General features: G+C 37.6%; 1 protein-coding gene across 1 annotated transcript in view; it reads left to right on the forward strand.

Annotated features, from left to right (window-relative positions):
• LOC120354470 overlaps window positions 1-24391 on the forward strand; it is a 172580-nt gene extending 148189 nt beyond the window's left edge. Inside the window, exon 2 of the mRNA XM_039441675.1 lies at window positions 23302-24391. Coding sequence (XP_039297609.1) covers window positions 23302-23307 — 6 coding nt within the window. The 3' untranslated portion in view covers window positions 23308-24391. The remainder of the gene's footprint in view (window positions 1-23301) is intronic.
• The last annotated feature ends 477 nt before the right edge of the window (window positions 24392-24868 follow it).

The following is a 24868-nucleotide window of genomic DNA, read 5'->3' on the forward strand; positions in this document are numbered from 1 at the left end:
CGCGCTGTGTAATAGACGACTGTTACTACTTCTTAAATATTTAATTTCAATAGCCAATATCATATTACAACACAAAACAGTTGAGTGTGTGAAATCAATACTCTGGCACGAGCGCGCGCGCGCACCCCCTGGCAGGAAAAGATTTGGTGGTTATGTCGTCTAAATCTTCTAGTAGTTTGAGGATAGAAAAAAATGGAGGGAAATTTTGTTGTGGTGGGAGTGCGCGCGCACCCCTGCTTATGGCGGGAGAAAAGCATGGCGGGAAAAAAATGGAGGGAAGTCTATTTGAGGTTAGGAAAAAAGGAGGGAAATTTTTGGTGGGAAATTTCGAGGTCAGGTGACGTCACTGAACAGCTGATGACGTCACGAGGTCAAGTGACGTCACTGAACAGCTGATGAGGGGGGAGGGGGAGGGGGGATGACCTTGGGGGGAAGGGGAGGGGGGGAAACAGCTGATTTTGTGTTCGCGCTGTCCTTTTTATCCTACTTATATTGTAAAGGTTTTGTCTTTTACGAATGATAGGTATCCGAAAAAATTAGCGTTACAAATAATCAGTCAGAGATTGTCATGGTATAAACATTGGAACGATATGGCCAGAGATTTAGGAATAGAGATAAACTCGAATAGACAAAGCCTTGCCAATTGGAAAGGAGAACTTAGAAAATTGAGAGGAGGCGTGAATAAGTGTGAGATGGAACGATTTCAAAGTAAGGCGGCAGAAGCAAGATACCACAAAATTTATAAAAGTTTAAATCTAAATTTAGGGAATGACAGTTACCTTAAAAGTGATATTGCCTACTCTCAGGTGAAATGGATCATGAAGGCTAGAGGAGAAGCAATAGACCTGAATTATAAGCCCTGGATGATGGATAGAAATTTTCTGTGCTCCCTGTGCAATAGAAAAGAAGAGGAAGATGAGTACCACTTTATTTCAAGATGTCCAGTACTCAAGGAATGGAGAGTTAAGTGGCTGGGTAAATCTATTTTGGGAAAACAAGAGTTTACAGTAATTATGAACGGTAGTTTTTGGAGAAGCCTCGCGTTATACTGTAGAGATGCGTGGAAATACCGATGGTTTTTGATAAATAACTTCAATCATTTAGTTACAATTTATTACTATAAGATGTAAATAAGTTAGAAAAAAGTTGTGAGGTGTAAATTTTTATTTGGTATACTGATAGTTCCAGAGTACAAGTTTCTGCCATTTTTATCGAATCTTTGTTGTATGCCTATTTACTCTACTTTCATTGTTGATATTTCCAATTCATGAAGTTTCATTGTTGAAATAGACGAAGTTACTGAATTTTAAGTTACTACTATTGTTAGTTTAAGCGAATACAATGCTGAAATATTACAGTATTACTGTATAAAACTCCTTATGAAACTCCTTCTTCAGCTGACGGCTTAAAAGCCAAGCTTGTGATTTTGTTTAATAATTTATGCTTGTATTCAATTTTTGTCAATAAATCATTATTCTATTCTATTAATTAGTACTTACTTACGAAGCACTACAGCCCTGCGTGGACCTAGGCCTCCTCAACAATTCGCCTCGATTCATCTCTCTGATAACTATTAATTAGTTATAAGATAAAATATATGTCGGAGCTCAAAAGTCTTTAATATGGCGTTCCACAACGTTCGATTTCAGGTCTTTTATTGCTCCTTTGTCACATAAAAGGTTTGCCTGAAGTTATACAAGAATAGGCATATGTTTGTTCATATATGCAGACATTGCTAATAGGTAAAACAGTTCAGGATGCGGAGCAATTATCAGCTGAGGGTCTAACAGCTATCAATAATTTTCTGAACAGCCGTAATCTTCTCCTTAATCCCAATTAGTCGGTAGTGGTCCCTTTCTCAACTAGGCAGAAAAGAAATGACATATTTTTATGCCCAAATATTGAAAAAAAAAATGAAACTTAGGAGCAGATGATCAGCACAAAATTCCTGGAGCTACTGGTAGATGACATTTGACATGGAACGATCATGTCTGTTATGTGATAAAAGAATATCCCCGGGCCTTAATGCTCTTAGGCGGATGACCAATGTATGCGACCTCAATGCTTCAAAAGCTATTCACCACGGATTCATAAATTCCAATTTAATGTATGGTCATCAAGAAGAAACCTTGACAAAATATTAACTCAACAAATAAAGCACTGAGAGGGTTATCATGAAAATCAAATGGATGATTCTGTTACAGAATCTTTCTCTCAGCTAAGCATACCGTAATTATTGACAATTCATGGTCAATATATTCATGATGTAATAAAGTACCTACTTCAGTAAATCTACTGATTTTGAACAGCGAGAAGTAATATCACATGCATGTGAGGAAGAAATTGTACAAAGGCATAATTTGAGATTATTTAAAAGGAGTAGGACGATGTAGCCTAAATGGGAGATAAATATTTAAATAAGTTGCCCAGTAATTAAAAATCCATGGTTGATAGGAAAAAATTAACTAAGGAGTATCTAGTGGGATTGTCGTTGTACTCCTTTCAGGAATTTATTGCTTGGTCATGATTTCATGTGACATTTGCATAGACTATATATATATTTATATGTATATATAGATATATAGATATATATATGTTAAGATTGCGATTAATCAAATAGTCTTTTTAAAAATGAATTTATTTGTTAACCACATATTACAATAATTTTATATCTCGCGATAGAGCTCCGTTCGCTATGTCCGCTAGCTTGGAACTGACTACTAAATACAATGTTACCTTCCACTACAACTATGCTACATCAACAATAATGGAATGAGGAATGCTGACTATATAAGTAATTAGCTATATAACTCCTCCATCCCTAAAAAGAACTTCGGGGGTAGGGTTGTTAACAATGTTTACATTGGGTGAAACTTTTCTACTTAGATAACGATACAATAGAACAATTGACATTAGAATAAAAATTACATACAAAATAATTGTCCAAAAAAACTTATGTTTGTAGTGAAAATACTTTCTTCCCTTATGGGGGTGTACTTGTTAACAGCAATCGGATTAAAATTAAGATGTTCTAAATTAATTATGGTTCTTGGTCTTCATTCATACTATTGATAACGTTGTCTAGGTTCAATAACTTAGGTCGATATTTTGATTCAGACAAATGATTAAGTATTTTACCATTATAATAATATGTATTGTTGTTGCTATTAATTAAATAAAATCCTTTTACAGATTTTGTTATCGTTTCTGCTTGCTTGTCAATTTTTATGTTTTCTTCATTTGGAAGGATACACAAATAGCTATCCAATTCTGGAATCCATTTTACAATACTATTACCTAATTTCATCTTACTATATTTACAGTTTGATGTAGTTCCTGATTCAATAATTTCTTTTTCACATTTCAATTTGTCATTACATAAACTTTCTACAGAACAAATAAAATTTGAACTTGTTTTTCTAGTGCATTCACTAGTTAGACCTTCAATTGATATTTCTTTCTTATTATAATTATCGTTTGACTTGAGTAAGTATCTGACCTTAGGAATAATAGTTACATATCCATTTTGAAACATACTAGGTACAGAAAACAACTTGTATAAGTTATAATTTGATTCATCTACGATTGGTAAGTTCAAAAAGTAAATGATTTATTTAGAAGTTAGTTTACAGTTTACATTTATCAAATTTTCGAATTCCCACATATTTTTCAATTCAGGTTTCAATGGTAATTTATTCTGATAGTAACCAGCAATCTTGGTTATCTGATAAAGCAATTCTTTAGTTGAAATAATGCTAGGATGTAAAACTTTCAATTTGCAAAATGTTAAAGAGTTTTCAATGTCCTGGATCAAACTTAATACAATGTTATATAAAATTTTCAACTGGTTCAGCAAATCTCTAAATTTCTCTAGTTCTACATAGTCGCTAAGTTTATCATTTACAAATTTGAATTTATTCTCCAACTCATTAAAATTATAATTAACAATGTTCAATGTCTGATTAAATTCAGCAATAAGTTCTGAACTCAATGAATATTGGGCTGATATTTGATCAATCAAACTGTTTTGATTAGTTTTCAAATGTTCAAGTAAATAATCGAATCTTTCACCATCATACGAGTCCAAATTTCCAGTAATAAATTTTATTGCGGCTCCTATGCCATTCAATAGTCCTCTTTTAGATCTCTTATCATTAGTCACACTTATGATATCTAACTTATCTTCTATTACATTCCTAGTATGATTAATAAATTTCAAATAGTTTACTATATCTCTTGCTTTACTACCATTATCAGTTATATATTCTACATTTTCCATTATTGGAATCTTATTTCTAATATTTTCAGATACCTTATCATAATACATATTCAAATTATCAACATGATCAAAAATACTTTCTAGTTCATAATAATGGATGAAAGTGTGTTTTGAAATCTCTAACTTTGCAGAGCCTAAATCTGCTGCAATTATTCCTAGATTACTACTTATATTCCTGAATTCTTCAGCTTTAGAAGAATGATTCGCCATACTCATTAGGCAGAGGAGGAACCTGGAAGAACAGGATTTGAATTAGGATCGGTTGTTACTTGTTCAGTTCTCTCATTAGTTTGATCTTTGTTCAGTTTCTTAAACTTTCTAGGTATTTTTATCTAGGATAAATGAATTTTCTCTCTAGTTTTATGATGTCGGGGATTTATTTTGGCAGTTTTAAGTTCTCGATTCACTAATAGGAGAGTTTCTTTGTTGAATTTATTTTTAGTTTTACTTTGTTTTTGTACATTCCTCACATAAACTTATTTTGGAATTTCTGGTAGTTCTTCTCGATCTTTGTTCCTTTCGTTGATGACATGTTCTTTTCTACTTCGGTTTATTTCCTGTATATGGTCAAATAGTCGTTTAGTTTTTTCTTTGTGATTATTAACATATTCGTTAATAAATCTGTCCTGAATGTCTATTTCGAGAATGGGATTAGATTCTATGTGTCCGTATAAAACTTCCAAAGGTGTCAGTTTTGTTACCGAGTGAATGCTATTGTTATAAGCAATTACGGCGTACTTTACTTTACTTTCAATTGTTTCTGTTTTGAACTCGTCGCGATTATTGAATATTCTGATGTGCTCAATTATCGTAGAATGAAAACGTTCGGCTAAGCCATTTGAAGGCGGATGTTGAGTACTTATCCAGTGCATTTTGATTTTGTGCAATTATGTCAATTCCTTTACTAAGCCATTATTGAATTCACATCCATTGTCGGCAACTATAGTTTGAGGGATACCATGGTGGGAAAAGAAACTAAGCAGTTAGTCTGCTACCTCAACACTGTTACAACTTGTTATTGGATAGCATTGTGCGTATCTTGAAAAACTATCAATGATCGTGAGAAATTTCTTTTTCTCAAATGTTATACTGTCCACGTGAATGATTTGAAGCGGCCTTGTAGCTGTCGGTGTCAAGTTCATTTCTAAATTAAGTGGATTTCGTTCGTACTTTGTTTTGAGACATATCTCACATTTGTTAATAAAATTCTGAATATAATTTTTCATGATGGGCCAATAGTATTTTCTTCTTATCTTATCGTACGTTTCTTGTATACCTCTGTGATTCGTTTTTCCAATATGATAATTATCAATAGTTTCTATTCTGTCATCTTCATGTGTTACATCAAGTACTTTAACTTTACATCGTACAAGTATGAGTTTTGAAAATATGAAATTTTTGGCAATCGCTGAAGCAAATCTTTCATAGAATTTATTTTCAAAATACAAGCTATATCTAACATTAGGCACTAAATATTCTTTCACGAAGTCAATCACATTTTTATCGAAATTATTCTCAGATATCTCTACTATCAGTTTTACTATCAAATATTTTATGAATAGTGACTTTCTTTGGGTTATTGCTCACAAGCTTCAATATGACTTGGTTTTTAGCATAGTTAACTGGGTCATCTGAAACTGGTATTTCTACTGATGTGTTACTTTCGTAATTAGAATGTTGCGTATGAGAATTATTCTCTATGAACTTATCTTCAGCAGGACCTATGAAATCTGATTCATCATTTTCGAACCCTTGAAAAGGGGTTTCGTTTTCGAATCCTCAAAAAGGGGTTTCGTTTTCGAATCCTCTAAATGGGGTTTCATTATCATCTGTACCGGTTTCATTTTCTAATCTTTGAAATAACGTTTCTTTATCATCCACGTTTGCTATCATAGATTGTGCATCCTCGTTAGGTATGATATTCACTACATTTTCAATGGCTTCATTTATAATCGCATCAATATCACTGAATAATCTGGGTGAGTTTTGGTTGTGTGTGTTATTATTATTCAACTGAATTCGGGAAAGGGCATCTGCGTTTTGATTTGCTGTTCCTTTATTATAACATATGTCGTAATCAAATTCTTCTAATTTCAGTCTCCATCTTAATAATTTTGAATTTGGTTCTTTCATAGAAAATAACCATTGTAGGGGTTTGTGGTCAGTGAATATTTTGAATTTTCTACCGTAGAGATAGGGGCGGAAGTACTTGGTAGCCCAAACTATCGCTAAAAGTTCTTTTTCAATAGTTGAATAGTTCATTTCAGTTTCGTTGAGGGTTCTACTTGCATATGCACAAGGCAAATCAGCACTGTCTTTGTTCTGACTAAGAACTGCCCCAAAAGCTATATTGCTAGCATCTGTTATAAGGTTGAATTGTTTTTCAAAATCAGGATACTGAAGGATTGGTTCGTTAGTAAGGATATTCTTACAAGTTTCAAAACACTTGAGGGTTCTACTTGCATATGCACAAGGCAAATCAGCACTGTCTTTGTTCTGACTAAGAACTGCCCCAATAGCTATATTGCTAGCATCTGTTGTAAGGTTGAATTGTTTTTCAAAATCAGGATACTGAAGGATTGGTTCGTTAGTAAGGATATTCTTACAAGTTTCAAAACACTTAATGTACTCTGGGTCCTGTATATCTATTTTAGCATTTCTTTTCAAACATTTAGTTGTTAGAGGTTTTGTTAAATGAGCAAAGTTGTTAATGAATTTTCGATAGTATCCTAGAAGTCCAAGAAATCATTTTATCTCTTCCGTTGTTTTAGGGATAGGATATCTTTTTATGGCTTCGACTTTGTCAGGATTTGGTTTACCTCTGTTTGGTGTCACTGAGTGTCAGAGAAAACTAACTTCTTTACGCAAAAATTCTGTTTTATCAAGTTGTACTTTGAAGTTGGATTGTCTTAACCTTTCAAATACTTGTCTTAGTCGATCAATGTGTTCTTCTAAACTAGTTGAATAAATAATAATGTCATCTAAATATACTAAACACAATTCATTTTGGAGTTGGAAAGTGGGTGGACCGTTTTTGAGACCGAATGGCATTCGTAAAAATTCGTAATGACCTGTGTCTGTAGAGAATGCAGTTTTTTCAATACTGCTGGGATCCATTTCTATCTGATGGAAGCCAGAGAATAAGTCTAGGGTAGTGAAGTACTGTGCTCTTCCTAATTTGTCTAGAATATCCGTTATATTAGGAAGTGGGAATTTATCATCTATAGTCTTAGAATTCAAACTGCGATAGTCAATTACAACTCGAAATTTCTTTTTACCAGAAGCATCTTGTTTCTTTGGAATGACCCATATTGATGAATTCCAAGGTGAATTGGAGGGTTGAATTATTTTTTGTTCCAACATTTCATCAATCTGTCGATTTACTTCAGTTCTATAGATTTCAGGGATTACTTCAGGGATTTTAGCGATAACTTCTTGTATAGACCGGGATTTCGTCGGTGGTTCTTATGATATGCTTTATTTCATTTGTGAAAGTCAAAGGATTTCCATCAATGTGAAATATATCTGAGTAATCTTTAATCACCTGTAAAATAGCTTGCTCTTCTTCGGCATTCATATGATTGGTTCTAATTTTTGATAGATTGATTTTGTTAGTTTTGTGATGGAGTAGATTCAAATTATTGCATGCATTATGATTACGTAACTCACTTGGATTAATACAATTATAGTTTTCAAGCGATTCGACTGACATTGGTTTGTGAATGGTAAATTTCTTGTCTGACGTAGTGGGGTTCAAAATAGAACAATAGGCTTTGTTTTCTTTCACTTTCACTAGACACTGAGGAATTTCAAGTCCGGAAAGGTTTTTGTATGATACTATAGCTTCACCTTCATTCATATTTTCAATTGGAATTTCTATAATGGATTGAGTTCTAGCTTGTATCAGAAATGATTTTATTTGTGTCATTTGATTTTTGGTAGGGTTCGTTGACTTCACTTTTGAATCATTTTCTTCAGCGTTAAAATAATAAATAGGTAGTTTCATTCCATTGAAATCAATACTGTCATTAATAAAATCCAAATTTATTTTAAGTTTTTTTCATATTGTCAAGTCCGAGAAGAAGGTCAAAGTTTTTATGAAAATCAGAAAGATAGAACGTGTGTTTCGATTTTCCAAATAATAAAGAAATCTTTGTACTGTATTTCTCTTGTGAAATACCATGCGCTGTTGCTACTTCAAAAGGGTCTTCTATCAAGTTTTCTTTGTAACATTCCATACCTATGAAGTTCTTCACGAATTACCTAGTGCTTCCTGTATCGATTAGAACTCTAAATCTTATTTTCGGATCAATGAAGTAGGGAATTTCATTTTTGTCATCTTGTAAGTTCATAATTGAAAATTTCTTTCGAGGCTAGTATCCTCTAAAAAAACACTCTGATTCGGTTTGTTCGGCTGGCTGGAAATACGTTTCATTTTCGTTTTCAACGGAGAGCTGTTTGAATTCGTCTGATAATTCTTTCTGAGCGGTTTCTCCGAAATTATTATCAAACTCATCATTTTGCATTTCGTCAATAATTGGTCGACCTGTCATTTGAAACAGTCTTGGTCTTTTTTGGGGACGATTCTCTCTCTCTCTCTCTCTCTCTCTCTCTATCTATCTATCTATGTATGTACGGTATGCATTTGTATGTGTAGGTCTATACATGCATCTGTGAACATATATGTGTATGTTTATTTTTCTTCTTAAAAATAATAATAAACTATTAGACGGTGCAGTACTTGATCAAAATCCAATGCAACTCGGTCCCCGCGCACAGGCACAGCCCATGCGGGGACCTTCCTCCTATTCAACAGTTATTTGTGTTAGCAGCAATAATAGTTATCAATGTTTATTAATTTAACAGTCACAGTTTTTGTTAATCATGGTCATGTATTTTTAGAAATTTTATTTTATATACATTATAATATCAACATAGGCTACTAGGCTCATAGTCATGTTATAATTCTGTGTATATCTTGAGTTTTATTGCTGCTATAACATGTATTGTGTTTTTGTTTTTGAGGAATGAACAGTTTGATTTGATTTTGATTTGATTTGATTGTTGATTGAGGAAATGCTCATTGGCGTTGGTTGATACGAATTTTGGGGTCTTGGTTGGTTGTAGATTGGATTTTGAGCTTTTGGCTGATTTGTGTTGAAATACTGTGGTTTGGGTTGATTGTTTTGAAAATGTTGTTGAGGACTGTTCATGTGTTGATTTTTGTTTTGAAAGAATTGACCTTTCTGTTTTTGAGTGTGATAGAACTGTTGTCTCTGAGGATAGTTTTGCATTTGATAGCTGGGATTACTTTTGTGTTGGATTTGATTGTTAGGCTTTTTCAAATTAGAGTGGTCTTGAAAGAAACCAAATTTGAACTGGAAGTCGTTGGATAGCATGTTTAGAGCACTGTCCAACGAACTGGGATTTTTGGTTCTCATGAGAGACCCGAGAGGCTCTCTTAATCCTCTTAGCAATACTCTAAGTGCTAATCCATTTACATACTGACACATGACTTCTGATATTGTAGGTTGTTTGTTTCGGAAATACGAGATCTGTAAATTCAGAAGTTTTTGGTTTCGTTCATAGAATGAAAAGGGTGATTCACCTGATTCTTGTTTTAGTTCAACCATTTCAAGATTGAGAGTAAAGCAATCTCTCTTGTCCATGTAACTATTGATCAAAACTTTTCTTATGTCAGGCCATGCATAAGTGTTAGAACTAGTAACAATGTCAAGAGCTGGGCTTTTAATACGGGCAAGAATAGTAGAATAAAAGTATTCGTTTTGGAAATCATCTGGATTAGCAGTTACGTAAAATTTCGCTACAAGTTTGTCAAAAATTGAAATAAAACGATTCAGCATAGTAGGCTCTCCTGAATAATCAGGGATCATGTCCAAGAATTCTTTCTTAAGGGTAGGTACAGTTTGGGGATTGGTTGCTTTATCATTGTTGGAATTCATTGCTCTTAGTTATAGATAAAATTACAAGAAAAAGAAATACGAAAATAATAAGTAAAATTAATATTGTCCAAGTTTGTAATAAAATGATAAAACAAAAATGTTTTGTTACTCACAATACTATAATCGAGTTCATCTTGTCACAGTCTAGGGTTCTGTCGCACGTGTAGGATATTCTCCAGAGGTGGAAGTTCTTAGAAGTTGAAGTCCGTAGTAGTCCTTAGAAGTTGAAGTCCGTTGTAGTCCTTAGAAGTTGAAGTCCGTGGTAATCCTTAGAAGTTGAAGTTCGTTGAAGTCCTTAGATGATGAAGGTCCTTGGTTGTCCTGATATTGAAAGTCTGTCGCTTTTTCTTGATTCACTTTGTAGATGAAATATGGTATTGTTGTTAACACTTTACTATATTTTTCACTAATTTTATTATTTTTCACACTTGTCCCGATATTAGGTGACTGAGTAGAAATATAATTTTGCAAATAACACTCACGAATTTAATAATATAATGGTTCACCAACTTATTCAATTTGATACGAAGTTATTTTGATGATTGTTCACTTATCTAAGTCCCGATGTTAGGTGACTGATACAACTTTTTCGTAGGTTCATGAACACTTCATTAACGGTTAAAAACGAAAAACCAAATTCTCGTATTTGAAGTGTCCTACCAACTGCACCAGTTGAGATTGCGATTAATCAAATAGTCTTTTTCAAAATTGAATTAATTTGTTAACCACATATTACAATAATTTTATATCTCGCGATAGAGCTCCGTCCGCTATGTCCGCTAGCTTGAAACTAACTACTAAATACAATGTTACCTTCCACTACAACTATGCTACATCAACAATAATGGAATGAGGAGTGGTGACTATATAAGTAATTAGCTATATAACTTATATATATAGAAAACACTTTAAAGTTTTGTAATAAAAATATAAACAGGATACACACGACACAGATAGATTAAAAGCACTTAAAAACTTACATTTGAACGAGAATTTTTGGGGGCCCTTTGTCAATCAACCAGGAAGTAAAGTGCAGATTTGAACATTCTAACGGTCGTGACCACAGAGACGCGGTAGAGATGTTGTGTAGACCATAGAGCACAGACAAACGGAGGCGCACTGATTGAAGGAGCATTATGGGATTAATTGATGGGCCATGATGGGTTATTTCAAGCGGGAGATTTCAAATTTGAGTGGATTATAGATAAGGAAAGGTGTTTAATCGACAGAGGCTGGCTCAAACAGCACTCTGGTTTGTGGACTGTATCAGTAATTACATCGAGAACTTTTGGGTTGTCTGGCGTCGGGTAGCAAATTGAACAATTAAAATGGCTAAGTGCACAATAACATAGGCCTACCTTCATGTCCAAATCCTCCTTGCTTCCAGGATCCCGGGTCCAGATCACGATACGAGACGAGACGACACTTGTAATAAATCACAATAAATAATCAATAGATCACTTTGCAAAAATCGACATTACGAGAAGTGAGCTGTTCAATTAGCTGTCAATCGACGACTGGCCACAATTATGCTTTGCGCATCACCGTATAATTGCCCCCTCCACCACACAACGCCAGACAAGAAAGGGAAGCATTCATAACGTCCGAACATTCTGCCCACCTTGGAAGAACTTCCAATAACAAAAAACAAAAAACCACCTATAACGAACCCTACTAGGGAGACTAGGGGAAAAAAAGGAAAATATCTTCACTCCTCAGGGGCACTTGAGGAGACTTAAAAAAAGGAGGCCCACGGAAAGGAGAGGATGGGACGAGAAATAAATGACTATATACAACTAATATAGAATAAAAACAAGAAACAAAGCAACTTGGGAACCTTTCCCACACATAAAACGAGAAACAAAAAAATCAACCACTAAAACTTATTGAAGTTCCCTTCAATAAGGCCTAATCATCATCAATAGGGAGGAGACATACCCTATTGACAGACTGGTGAGACTTCCTTTTGCAGTCTGTACCTCCACCACTCTCACAATTCCATCCTGTTCAAGGAATATATTCGTTATTCGACCAAGTCTCCAGTGAAGAGGGAGTAGGTTAATTCTTTCCTTTAAGAGAGCCATACGTCCAATGTTAACATTACTATGTTTTCTGTACCATTTTGTTCGGGTTTGCAAACTAGATACATACTCCAATTGCCAACGTTTCCAGAATGAGGATACAATTCTTTTGAGTAAACTCCATCGATTTCTCAATTTCACCGATTGAATTGATTCCTCTGAGTCTTTACTCTGTGTTGCTAGTGTAATTTTTCTTGCTTCCAATTCAATCTGTATGGAATTTTCATCATCATTACCGTGGGTTTGGTGTGGCCAGCACTCCAGTGGTTTGTCTAACCAATCAGACCCATTCCACCACAGAGAATTACCAATTAATTCATTGAGAAATAGCCCTCGACTAGCACAATCAGCTGGATTACATTCGGTTGACACATATCTGAATTGCTCTGTAGACAGGTGTTCCTGTACTTGACTTACACGATTTGCCACAAACCTAGCCCAACGATGAGGTGAAGACTGAATCCAACTCACTGCCACAGTTGAATAAGTCCAAGCTGCAATATAATCTATGTTTATAATTTTTGAAAGCACTTTTTGAACTTCAATACACTGATGTGTAGTACAAATGGCAAGAAATGGCGATGATGATACACCATATGACATAGTTGTTAGAGTATACTCTTTCATTTCTCCTCCCTTTTCGGATTTTGTCCATTTTATTTCAACATTATCCTGTCTATCATCATCTAACTCTTCCAAACTTCGTTTCTCCCTTTCAAAAACATCTTCTCCAATTTCCTTTTTCAGTATGGGTCTTCCCATTGTTTTGATTTCATGTGGACTATGAATCACTTCTAACTCTTTCCCTAAATTACCGTTGATCGGTAAATAACTGTTGAAGGCTATACCTTGTTTACCTGGAACTTCTTCTAAATTATCTCCCAATTCTTCTTCTCGAATCATGGTAACATTTTCTCCGACATTAGTTTTAACTTCAAGATATCCCGATATCTCCCTCGTATTTGTTTCCTTGGATGGTAATTCTTCAATGTATCTACCAGTATTCAAACGACAAACAGTTGATTTGTATATCTCCTCACAAGCCATTTCACTTTCCAATAATTTTTTTGTCCTAGGTGGCTCTTCTACGACCCAAAATCGCTTCACCAACTCTTCTGAATTAGCATTGGAATACATGCACAGATTATTTGAGATAGTAGAACTCTCCTCTGATACCTTACCCATCAGGCAGTAGCCCCATACTGTTTCTAGGGCAGATGGTGTACCCGCTGGACCAATCACCTTTCTTCCAGTCAGAATGAAGAGGAAGTATTCAGCACCCAATAAAATATGAACCTCCTCTGAGAGGAAAAATTCAGAATCTGCTAGCTCCAGTCCTTCAATATGTGCCCAGTACGCATTTTTTATCTGATTTGTAGCTGCTATTCTGTTGACTCCCGACACGGTAATTTTTAATGAAGGGGAGTTCGGTATTTCAAATTCACAGTTAGTAATTTCATCTGTCACTTCCAGTTTAGTATCAGATAATCCATAGAATGGCAAACTATGTGTTTTCTGTACCACTAAACCCAGTTTTTTCATGCATTGCCTTGTAATGAATGACTCGGTGCTTGCACTATCTAATAATACTTTGACCTTATGATAATTGCCTTGATTACCTCGAACTCCCAATTTAACAGTTGGTAACAATACTAAGGAACTATTTACGTTCGAAAATACTTTCTTCGCTGAGTCAGTAACAAATGTCTGATGGCTTTGATCAGCGACGTCGTGCACGTCTACCCTGCTCATTTGTTTATTACCGGCCAATGTGTTGGTGTTTTCAACAGGCGGCTGTCTCGGCTCTAAATGGAGGAGCGAATGATGACGCGAATTACAGTGACTGCACGGCTTCCTTCTTCTACAATCTCTAATAAAGTGCCCTGCCAATAAACAGCCGATACATAGTTTCCATTCTTTTACACGTTTTAATCTATCAGATGGTTTGAGATTCAAGAACACTTCACAATTTTCCAGTTCATGAGAATTATTACATTCAATACATTTCAGCTCGCCCGATTTTGATTTAACAATCATAGCTGAAGCCTTGTAATTTCCCATAGTTGGTTTCGATTTCCCAAACTGCTTACGTGAGGAGGCTTCTGACAATGTAGATGATCCCAATAAATCAGTGGATTTAGTAGCCTCTAAAATAACAGCTTCATCATTGAACTCCACCTGGTGGTGATCGATATGCTCACCCATAACTTTCAATAAATTCTTCATTTTTCTATTTTTCGGATCTTTTTCGACAGCTTCGGCAATTTCATTAATCCGTTTTATTTTACGAATTAATGCATCTCTTTGAAATGTCAAATCTTCGATAACACCCATAGTGAGGCGATAACAGTGAGCGCTCGTCGAGAGAGTGAGACAAAGAACCAAACAAGAATAAGAGGGAAAACACGAGAGCAGGCGACACAATGGAACGAGCAATGGCTGGCTTATCTAATCATACAAGCCAAGCCAGCATTTCAACTATGCTTGGTAGAAATGATCGGTTACAAGGCTAATAATACCGTATCGATACTCATTGGAACAAACAATATCTGCTATTAATAACGAAGTAACGACAATAATCAATGCAAATAACTGCAAGTATCCTTTGAAAAAAGTAACAGTTCCAGTTACTGTTACAGCTAGACGACGTATAAGTCTTTCTCTACTTATCGACACGAACTTGCCAGTCCAGCGTTGTGGCGCCAATGCAACAATCTTACGCAATAATACTACGACACAATTATTTACGAAAATATTACTTGTTCTACTCAATTTCCAACTTAAATTGAGCCCAAATTTCTTAAGAATACCACAATTAAAGCGTATATTCATCTACGACGACAAAAACAAGCCATATACACAGAACAAACCAAGAATAAAATAGGCATAAAAAACGACAAACCTATTAGACGATATTTCAAACTTATGTCCTATTCAAATTCGATGAACAAATCAATTCCGGACGGTTGGACCAATGTTTAATCGACAGAGGCTGGCTCAAACAGCACTCTGGTTTGTGGACTGTATCAGTAATTACATCGAGAACTTTTGGGTTGTCTGGAGTCGGGTAGCAAATTGAACAATTAAAATGGCTAAGTGCACAATAACATAGGCCTACCTTCATGTCCAAATCCTCCTTGCTTCCAGGATCCCGGGTCCAGATCACGATACAAGACGAGATGACACTTGTAATAAATCACAATAAATAATCAATAGATCACTTTGCAAAAATCGACATTACGAGAAGTGAGCTGTTCAATTTGGCTGTCAATCGACGACTGGCCACAATTATGCTTTGCACATCACCGTATAATTGCCCCCTCCACCACACAACGCCAGACAAGAAAGGGAAGCATTCATAACGTCCGAACAAAAGGTGTAGATTATGAATTGATAGAGAAGAGGAGATTTAAAATTAGAAATCCAAAATGAAGCGGAATGAAATTTGAAAATGGAATTATAGAATTGAATTGGAATTATATTTATTTTTATTTTTATTGTAATTGAAAATTTATTATATATTATTGATAGCTGTGAAATTGCTTATATATGATGGAATTCATTTCAATTTAATTGGACAGTTGGTGTAGAGTTGATAGTTATGGTACTATTGCTGTCTGTTAAGACCAGGACTGGAAGCAGCTCCAAGCATCCAAATAAAAGCCTATTCTTTCGTCTTGACATCTATGGAGGGGGTTGTGGGAGGGAGAGTGGCAAGGACTTTGACTTTGAAGCATTGGTCAAAGTTCTTGTTGTGCTCAGAGCCATGGGTGGGGATGGGTAGGGAAGTATTATTTTTAAAGGAAGCCCTGTGATTGTTGATCCGGAGGTTCAGGGCAGTGGTGGTATCACCTATGAAGAAGGCAGGACAGAGGTTGCAGGGAAGGAGGTAGATGCAATTTTTGGAGATGCAATTACTGGATTGATGGATTTGATGGGTGTAGTTGGTGATAGGACTGGTAAAGGAAATGGAAGGATCAGTGATAGGGCAGGTTTTACAGCAGGAGCGTTTGCAGGGTAGGGTACCAGGTGGAGTTGGGATTTCATCAGAGGTGAGTGATTGGTTTTTATTAAAAATTCTTTTGAGGTTGGGAGGCTGCTTGTAAATGAGAGTGGGTGGTTGCTGGAAAAGGTGTTTGGTAGAGGGATTGGAGGAGACAGCATGGAACAGATCTTCAAGGACAGGCTTGAGGTTTTTGATTCCAGGGAAGTAGGTAGTACAGAGCTTTGGAGTTTGTGGGATTTGGGAATTTTTTGTGGTTGGATTAGTGTCTGTTTTGGAGGAGATTTGTTTCTGTTACAACCGTTCAGGATAGTTACATTTCAGGAGGGATTGGTGGAGTTTTTTGAGGTACTGGTGAAGGTGGTGGGGATCACTGCAAATTTTTTGGCCTCGGATTGAGAGGGAACGTGGGAGGGATCTTCTGTTGTGGTAGGGATGGCAACTCTCAAAGTGTAGGAACTGTTGAGTGTGGGTGGATTTGGTGAAAGTATTGGTGGATAAGGCATTGGAGTTGGAAAGGATTACATTGACATCTGGGTAGTTGATGGAGGATTCAGAGATATTCCAGGTGAAGGAGACAGAGTAGTTGGAGTTGAGTTGATTGAGGAAGTGGGAGAGGGTATCATGTCCATGAGGCGATATGAGGAATATGTCGTCAATGAAACGCAGCCATATCAGGGGGGATAGGGTTTGTTTAGAAAGGGAATCCTGTTCAAGGAGGCCCATAAACAGGTTTGCATAGGATAGTGCCATCCTGGTTCCCATGCCTGTACCCTGAGTCTGAAGATAATATTCATCTTCAAACCTGAAGGCATTGCTTGTGAGCACCAGTTTTGCAAGGTTTACCAGGAAGGTGGTTGAAGGGTGGAGGGTGTGCGATGTGAGGAGAGGAAATGCTCAAGGGATTTTAAGCCTTCAGAATGGGGGATGGTTGTGTAGAGGGAGGTCACATCAATGGTAACAAGGAGGAGTTGTTGATCAGTTGGAAGGGTTGTGTTTCTTAGAATATCTATGAAATGGAAGTGAAGTGGAGTCTTTGAGATGAGAGGGTAGGGAGGCAACAATGGGTTGAAGGTGGAAATCAACAAGGGCAGAGATTCGTTCTGTTGGGCTATTTATGCTTAAAACAATGGGACGACCAGGATTGCCTTCTTTATGGATTTTTGGAAGAAGATAGAAGTGTGGTGTGTTGGGAGTGTCTGGCGAAAGGATGTTGATGTCTGAGTCCGATAGGCCTTCAGATGGACCGTATTGCTTCAGGAATTTGAAGACTTTTTTTGGATTTGTGGAGTAGGGTCAGAAGGCAGGAGTTGATACTGTTTGGGATTGGTGAGTTGCCGGTTGACTTCTTTGATGTAATCAGTGGTGTTCAGTAAGACTACAGTTGAGCTTTTGTCAGCTTTGGTGATAGAGAAGGGTCAGAGGTGTTGTTGCCACTGAAGTATACTTGCCATCTGAGATATCTAGTGAACAGTATCAGAGAGAAGATTGATGGCATTGAGTTTTGGAGTTGGGTCAAAAGAGAGACCCTTGTTGAGGACTGATTTATCTGTAGGTGAAAGGTTTCTTGAGGATAGGTTGAGGACAATGGGATTTTCAATGTTTTCTTGATGGATTGAAGGTGATGTAGGTTGTTGGGGCAAACGTTTGAGTAAGGAGGGGGGAATGTGGCAGAGTGGTGGTAGGTTCAAGAGTGAGGCAAGGCTGTGTTTGTCACTGATGAGGGGGGGGTTGGTAATGTTGGAATGATGCATTTGAAGAGACAGATTATTTTGGAAGTGGGATTTGTACAGGGAAGAAAGTTTTTCAAGGTGAGAGTTTCTGTTTTTCTCTAGAGCACAATCTGATTTTTTGAGGATCTCATCAAATATTGGAAAGGGAAGGATCATTGTGGAGTTTAATAAGTTTGATGAAAGACAGAAGTTGGCCAAGATGGAAGTTGATAGATAGAGTATACTATCACATACACCCTGAGTAGCTTCAGAGGTGGGTGATTGATACCCAGGTGTTGCTCCTGGATGACTTAGCTCAGTTGTAATGTGGGCGGGGAAAGGAGGCAAGTCGAAGTTCCTCTTCTTTCTTCTTAGTGCCTCAGCTGGCGTGGACAGCACCTCCTGGTACTTCTGATGGCATGAAGGTCGCTCTCTTCTCTGATGACACCACTTTGATGTAATTTTGTATTGGCCTTACAGCCTCGGTTCCACTCCAGTATAGTGGGAAGAGGAAGGATAGACAGGAGGGATGGCAGCCAACGGGCCGCTGTGCCCGGAGAGGATAGAAGGATAGGGATGGCAGCCAAACGGGCCGCTGTGCCCCTGGGACGATGGGAGGATAGAGACAGCAGCTAACGGGCTGCTGTGCCCTGGGAGGATGGAAGGTTAGGGATGGCAGCCAACGGGCTGCTGTGCCCTGGGAGAATGGAAGGCTAGGGACAGCAGCCAATGGGCCGCTGTGCCCTGGGGAGAATAGAAGGTTAGGGACGGCAGCCAACAGGCGCCGCTGTGCCCTGGGAGGATGGAAGGTTAGGGACAGCAGCCAACGGGCCGCTGTGCCCTGGGAGAATGGAAGGCTAGGGACGGCAGCCAACGGGTTGCTGTGCCCTGGGGAGAATAGAAGGTTGAGGATGGCAGACGACGGTCTGCTGTGCCCTGGGGAGATGGAAGGATAGGGACGGCAGACGACGGTCCGCTGTGCCCTGGGAAGATAGAAGGTTAGGGACAGCAGACGACGGTCTGCTGTGCCCTGAGGAGATAGAAGGATAGGGACAGCAGACAACAGTCCGCTGTGCCCTGGGGAGATGGATGGATAGGGATGGCAGACGACGGTCCGCTGTGCCCTGGGGAGATGGAAGGATAGGGATGGCAGACAACAGTCCGCTGTGCGCTGAGGAGATGGAAGGATAGGGACGGCAGATGACGGTCTGCTGTGCCCTGGGAAGATAGAAGGTTAGGGATGGCAGATGACGGTCCTCTGTGCCCTGGGGAGATGGAAGGATAGGGACGGCAGACAATGGTCCACTGTGCTCTGGGGAGATGAGAGGATAGGGACGGCAGCCAACGAGCCACTGTGCCCTGGGAGGATGGAAGGTTAGGGACGGCAGCCAACGGGCCGCTGTGCCCTGGGAGGGTGAGATAATAGGGACGGCAGCCAACGGGCCGCTGTGCCCTGGGAGGGTGGAAGGTTAGGGACAACAGCCAACGGGCCACTGTGCCCTGGGAGGATGGAAGGTTAGGGACGTACGGCAGCCATCGGGCCACTGTACAAGGACAGGAGGTCAGGGACTTATGACAGCCAACGGGCCACTGTGCCCTGGGGGTGTGGAAGGTTAGGGACAACAGCCAACAGGCCACTGTGCCCTGGGAGGATGGAAGGTTAGGGACGTACGGCAGCCATCGGGCCACTGTACAAGGACAGGAGGTCAGGGACTTATGACAGCCAACGGGCCGCTGTACAAGGAGCAGGAAGGTTGGGAGTGGAATGCTTTGGTCTGGGGCTCGTCCGGCATTTAAATACTCTCCTAAAGTGGAGGGGATGGAGATGTGCAGCCACCAGAGGCAGTTAGAATCCTCCCGATGCGCGGAAGATGGTGCGCCATCGGTACCCTCTTTATCTCCGCGGTCAGCTAGCTTTGCTGATAGCCAAGCGTCTTTCAATAATATTATTAATTATTTTCTTATTGCAATTTTACTTTGTGACGCTACTGTTCATGAACAATATCAAGAAACTGCAGTAAAATCTGATGTTGGAATTTGAATAAAGGTGGGTGGAATTGGGGAGAAATCAGACAAGGGTCACTCTTTCGCCCCAACTTCCAAACTCAATGCCATCAACCTTCTCTCTGATACTGTTCACTTCACTAGATGGCAAGTATACTTCACTGGCAACAACACCTCTGACCCTCCTTGCCCTCCCCCCTCGACTACTTCTGACCAAATCATCAAAAAGTTTGCCCCAAAATCCAATTGTGAACCCAAGTCACTCCCAGCTAACCACCCTGTTGAAATCTTCTGAAATTTACTCCTCATCAAAGTCAGCTCTAGAAAATTCATTGAATCCTTCACTCCAACCCACAACCTCACACGCCAAGAGTTCAAATCCATCAAATACCTTTGCTCTGACCCTGATATTTTTATCTCCAAAGCTGACAAAAGCTCAACCATAGTCTTACTGACGACTACTGATTACATCAAAGAAGCCAACTGGCAACTCACTAATCCCGAACAGTATCAACAGAACAGTATCTTGAAACAGTGCCTTGTTACCTTGTATCCGAACAGTATCTGCCTTCTGACCCTACTCCACAAATCCAAAAAAAAGTCTTCAAATTTCTGAAGCAATATGGTCCATCTGAAGGCCTCTCGGACTCAGACATCAACATCCTTTCGTCAGACACTCCCAACACACCACACTTCTATCTTCTTCCAAAAATCCATAAAGAAGGCAATCCTGGTCGTCCCATTGTTTTAAGCATAAATAGCTCAACAGAACGAATCTCTGCCCTTGTTGATTTCCACCTCCAACCCATTGTTGCCTCCCTACCCTCTCATCTAAAAGACTCCACTTCACTTCCACTTCATAGATATTCTAAGAAACACAACCCTTCCAACTGATCTACAACTCCTCCTTGTTACCATCGATGTGACCTCCCTCTACACAACCATCCCCCATTCTGAAGGCTTAAAATCCCTTGAGCATTTCCTCTCCTCACGTCGCACACCCTCCACCCCTTCAACCACCTTCCTGGTAAACCTTGCAAAACTGGTGCTCACAAGCAATGCCTTCAGGTTTGAAGATGAATATTATCTTCAGACTCAGGGTACAGGCATGGGCACCAGGATGGCACTATCCTATGCAAACCTGTTTATGGGCCTCCTTGAACAGGATTCCCTTTCTAAACAAACCCTATCCCCCCTGATATGGCTGCGTTTCATTGACGACATATTCCTCATATCGCCTCATGGATATGATACCCTCTCCCACTTCCTCAATCAACTCAACTCCAACTACTCTGTCTCCTTCACCTGGAATATCTCTGAATCCTCCATCAACTACCCAGATGTCAATGTAATCCTTTCCAACTCCAATGCCTTATCCACCAATACTTTCACCAAATCCACCCACACTCAACAGTTCCTACACTTTGAGAGTTGCCATCCCTACCACATCAAAAGATCCCTCCCACGTTCCCTCTCAATCCGAGGCCAAAAAATTTGCAGTGATCCCCACCACCTTCACCAGTACCTCAAAAAACTCCACCAATCCCTCCTGAAATGTAACTATCCTGAAAGGTTGTTACAGAAACAAATCTCCTCCAAAACAGACACTAATCCAACCACAAAAAATTCCCAAATCCCACAAGCTCCAAAGCTCTGTACTACCTACTTCCCTGGAATCAAAAACCTCAAGCCTGTCCTTGAAGATCTGTTCCATGCTGTCTCCTCCAATCCCTCTACCAAACACCTTTTCCAGCAACCACCCACTCTCATTTACAAGCAGCCTCCCAACCTCAAAAGAATTTTTAATAAAAACCAATCACTCACCTCTGATGAAATCCCAACTCCACCTGGTACACTACCATGCAAACGCTCCTGCAGTAAAACCTGCCCTATCACTGGTCCTTCCATTTCCTTTACCAGTCCTATCATCAACTACACCCATCAAATCCATCAATCCAGTAATTGGATCTCCAAAAATTGCATCTACCTCCTTCCCTGCAACCTCTGTCCTGCCTTCTTCATAGGTGATACCACCACTGCCCTGAACCTCCGGATCAACAATCACAGGGCTTCCTTTAAAAATAATACTTCCCTACCCATCCCCACCCATGGCTCTGAGCACAACAAGAACTTTGACCAATGCTTCAAAGTCAAAGTCCTTGCCACTCTCCCTCCCACAGCCCCCTCCATAGACGTCAAGACGAAAGAATTGGCTTTTATTTGGATGCTTGGAGCTGCTTCCAGTCCTGGTCTTAACAGACAGCAATAGTACCATAACTATCAACTCTACACCAACTGTCCAATTAAATTGAAATGAATTCCATCATATATAAGCAATTTCACAGCTATCAATAATATATCATAAATTTTCAATTACAATGAAAATAAAAATAAATATAATTCCAATTCAATTCTATAATTCCATTTTCAAATTTCATTCCACTTCATTTTGGATTTATAATTTTAAATCTCCTCTTTTCTATCAATTCATAATCTACACCTTCCCTTATCCATAACCCACTCAAATTTGAAATTTCCCACTTGAAATAACCCATCATGGCCCATCAATTAATCCCATAATGCTCCTTCAATCAGTGCGCCTCCGTTTGTCTGTGCTCTATGGTCTACACAACATCTCTACCGCGTCTCTGTGGTCACGTTCAAATCTGCACTTCACTTCCTGGTTGATTGACAAAGGGGGCCCAGCCCCTGAAAATTCTCGTTTAAATGTAAGTTTTTAAGTGTTTTTAATCTATCCGTGTCATGTGTATCCTGTTTATATTTATATATAGCACATGACAGAAGACACTTTAAAGTTTGTAATATAAATTAAAACAGGAGACACAAAACATAAATAGATTGAAAACACTTAAAAACTTACTAATGTAAGTGTTTTTAATCTATTTATGTCTTGTGTCTCCTGTTTCAATTTGTATATATATATTATATATATATATATATATATATATTGATTTGTTATTTCAAAGTGTTCCATTATTTTTATATTAATGTGAATTGACAATTATTCAATGTTCTTTTACACTTTATAAATAAAATTATTTGATTGATTGATTGAGATGTGGTGATATTCATCCATAATGAAGCATTAGAATGTTTGTCAAGAATTCAAATTCGTATTACGAATTTGAATTCTTGATATTCCTAGACAACATTCTAGTGTTTCATAACGTTTATCAAATTGATATAGGATACAATTCTTGCAATCTTAGTAATCTAGAAAAACTAATTATTGTTGCAGATTTGATGAATATCGACTTGGAATGGGAAGAGAATGGACAGTAATGATTCTACAATACGGAGTGCTCTTGTTTAAATCATACAACAGAAGCCAAATTTATTCATGGATACCAAATCATCTTGGAAATAGAGCCTTCAGTGATTCGATAAGGTCGAGACAGATCTGCGCTGAGAAAAATAACCAAATTAATAACTAAATCTAATGGAAAATTGAAACAATATAAAAACTTTTAGTACCCTTTAATTAAAAACTTTAAAATATTTTAATGACTATAGTTTCGACCTTGGGTCATTTTCAAGTTAAAATTTAAAAAATAAGCAAATTGATACTAGATAATATGAACATATGCTTGATATTTGGATATATTTAGGAATAATAATTATCTTTTTTAAACATATATTATTAAATTACCTATAATATATCTCCTTTGACCTTAGCAATCTTCAATGAAATATAGGGCCTATTTACATTTTTTAAGCAATAGTGTTGATTAGCCATTTCATAAAATCACTTTGCTTATATGGGCTACTTGATTCAAATAAATACAATGTAAAAACTTCTGGTAACCCTCTATCAAAAACTTTAAAACTTTTTTTCTAAATTTAATAATATTCTCTCAATTTCTCAAAAGATAAGATACAGAATTATACACAGCATATATTACAGCGCCTATATTACAGCATATTCCTCTCATGAAGAGTGATTAAAGTGGAATAAGGAAATGAGAAAGATACTTGATTCTTTTTTATGAATAATTCTTCACAAGCTTAAGTTTTTGAATATATTACAGTGTACTTTGAAGCAATAATGTAACAAGAATAATATTGATAAGGTTGAGTTAGGTTTTTAGGTGTAATAGAATTAGGTTTGGTCATGATTATAATGAAATGTAGTAGGCTTATGATTCACATGAATATAATGAAAAAAGTAATGATTTCTTATCAATAATAAGTATGAGCGCGTACCATGAGTATCAGTCAGAAATGTAGTAGGCTATTCTATATGCCACCTTTATATGTCTCTGTAGGTCAGTATCAGTACCTATTCTATACTTATATGCTCATAGTATTTCTATTTTGATGCTTAGAGTTTTTCATTCCATTAGGCACTAATTATTTCATAGTAAAGTATGGGAAATACCAATATTATAATATTACATCATATGATAGACATGGAAATTTTGACTTATATGATTTTAGATTATGCTTTAATTTCTATTATTTTAAAAAGAATTCCCTAGAATAGTAGTTCTTTATCTGGGAGATAGTTTTCCCTTTGAATTGCATTTTATGTGAGTCTTTGAATTAGGAGAGGCACAATAATAAAATGTTTGCTACTTAACTCAACTTTCAACCAAATAATTAATTGTCAATTATTCCCCATTCTCATTTTATTGTTCTACTTGTTCAATGTTTTGATTGTTAGGCTACAAAATTAGTTTCAGATCTTCAAATTATAATAATTTATCACCCACAAATTCAAATTTAACTTTCAACCGGAATTGAATTGAAAGCATTCCATTCACAGTTAATTAATACTGAAGTTTAAAAGAAATTACACCTTCTAA

This window comes from Nilaparvata lugens, chromosome X (genome assembly GCF_014356525.2).
Source record: "Nilaparvata lugens isolate BPH chromosome X, ASM1435652v1, whole genome shotgun sequence".
NCBI lineage: Eukaryota > Metazoa > Arthropoda > Insecta > Hemiptera > Delphacidae > Nilaparvata > Nilaparvata lugens.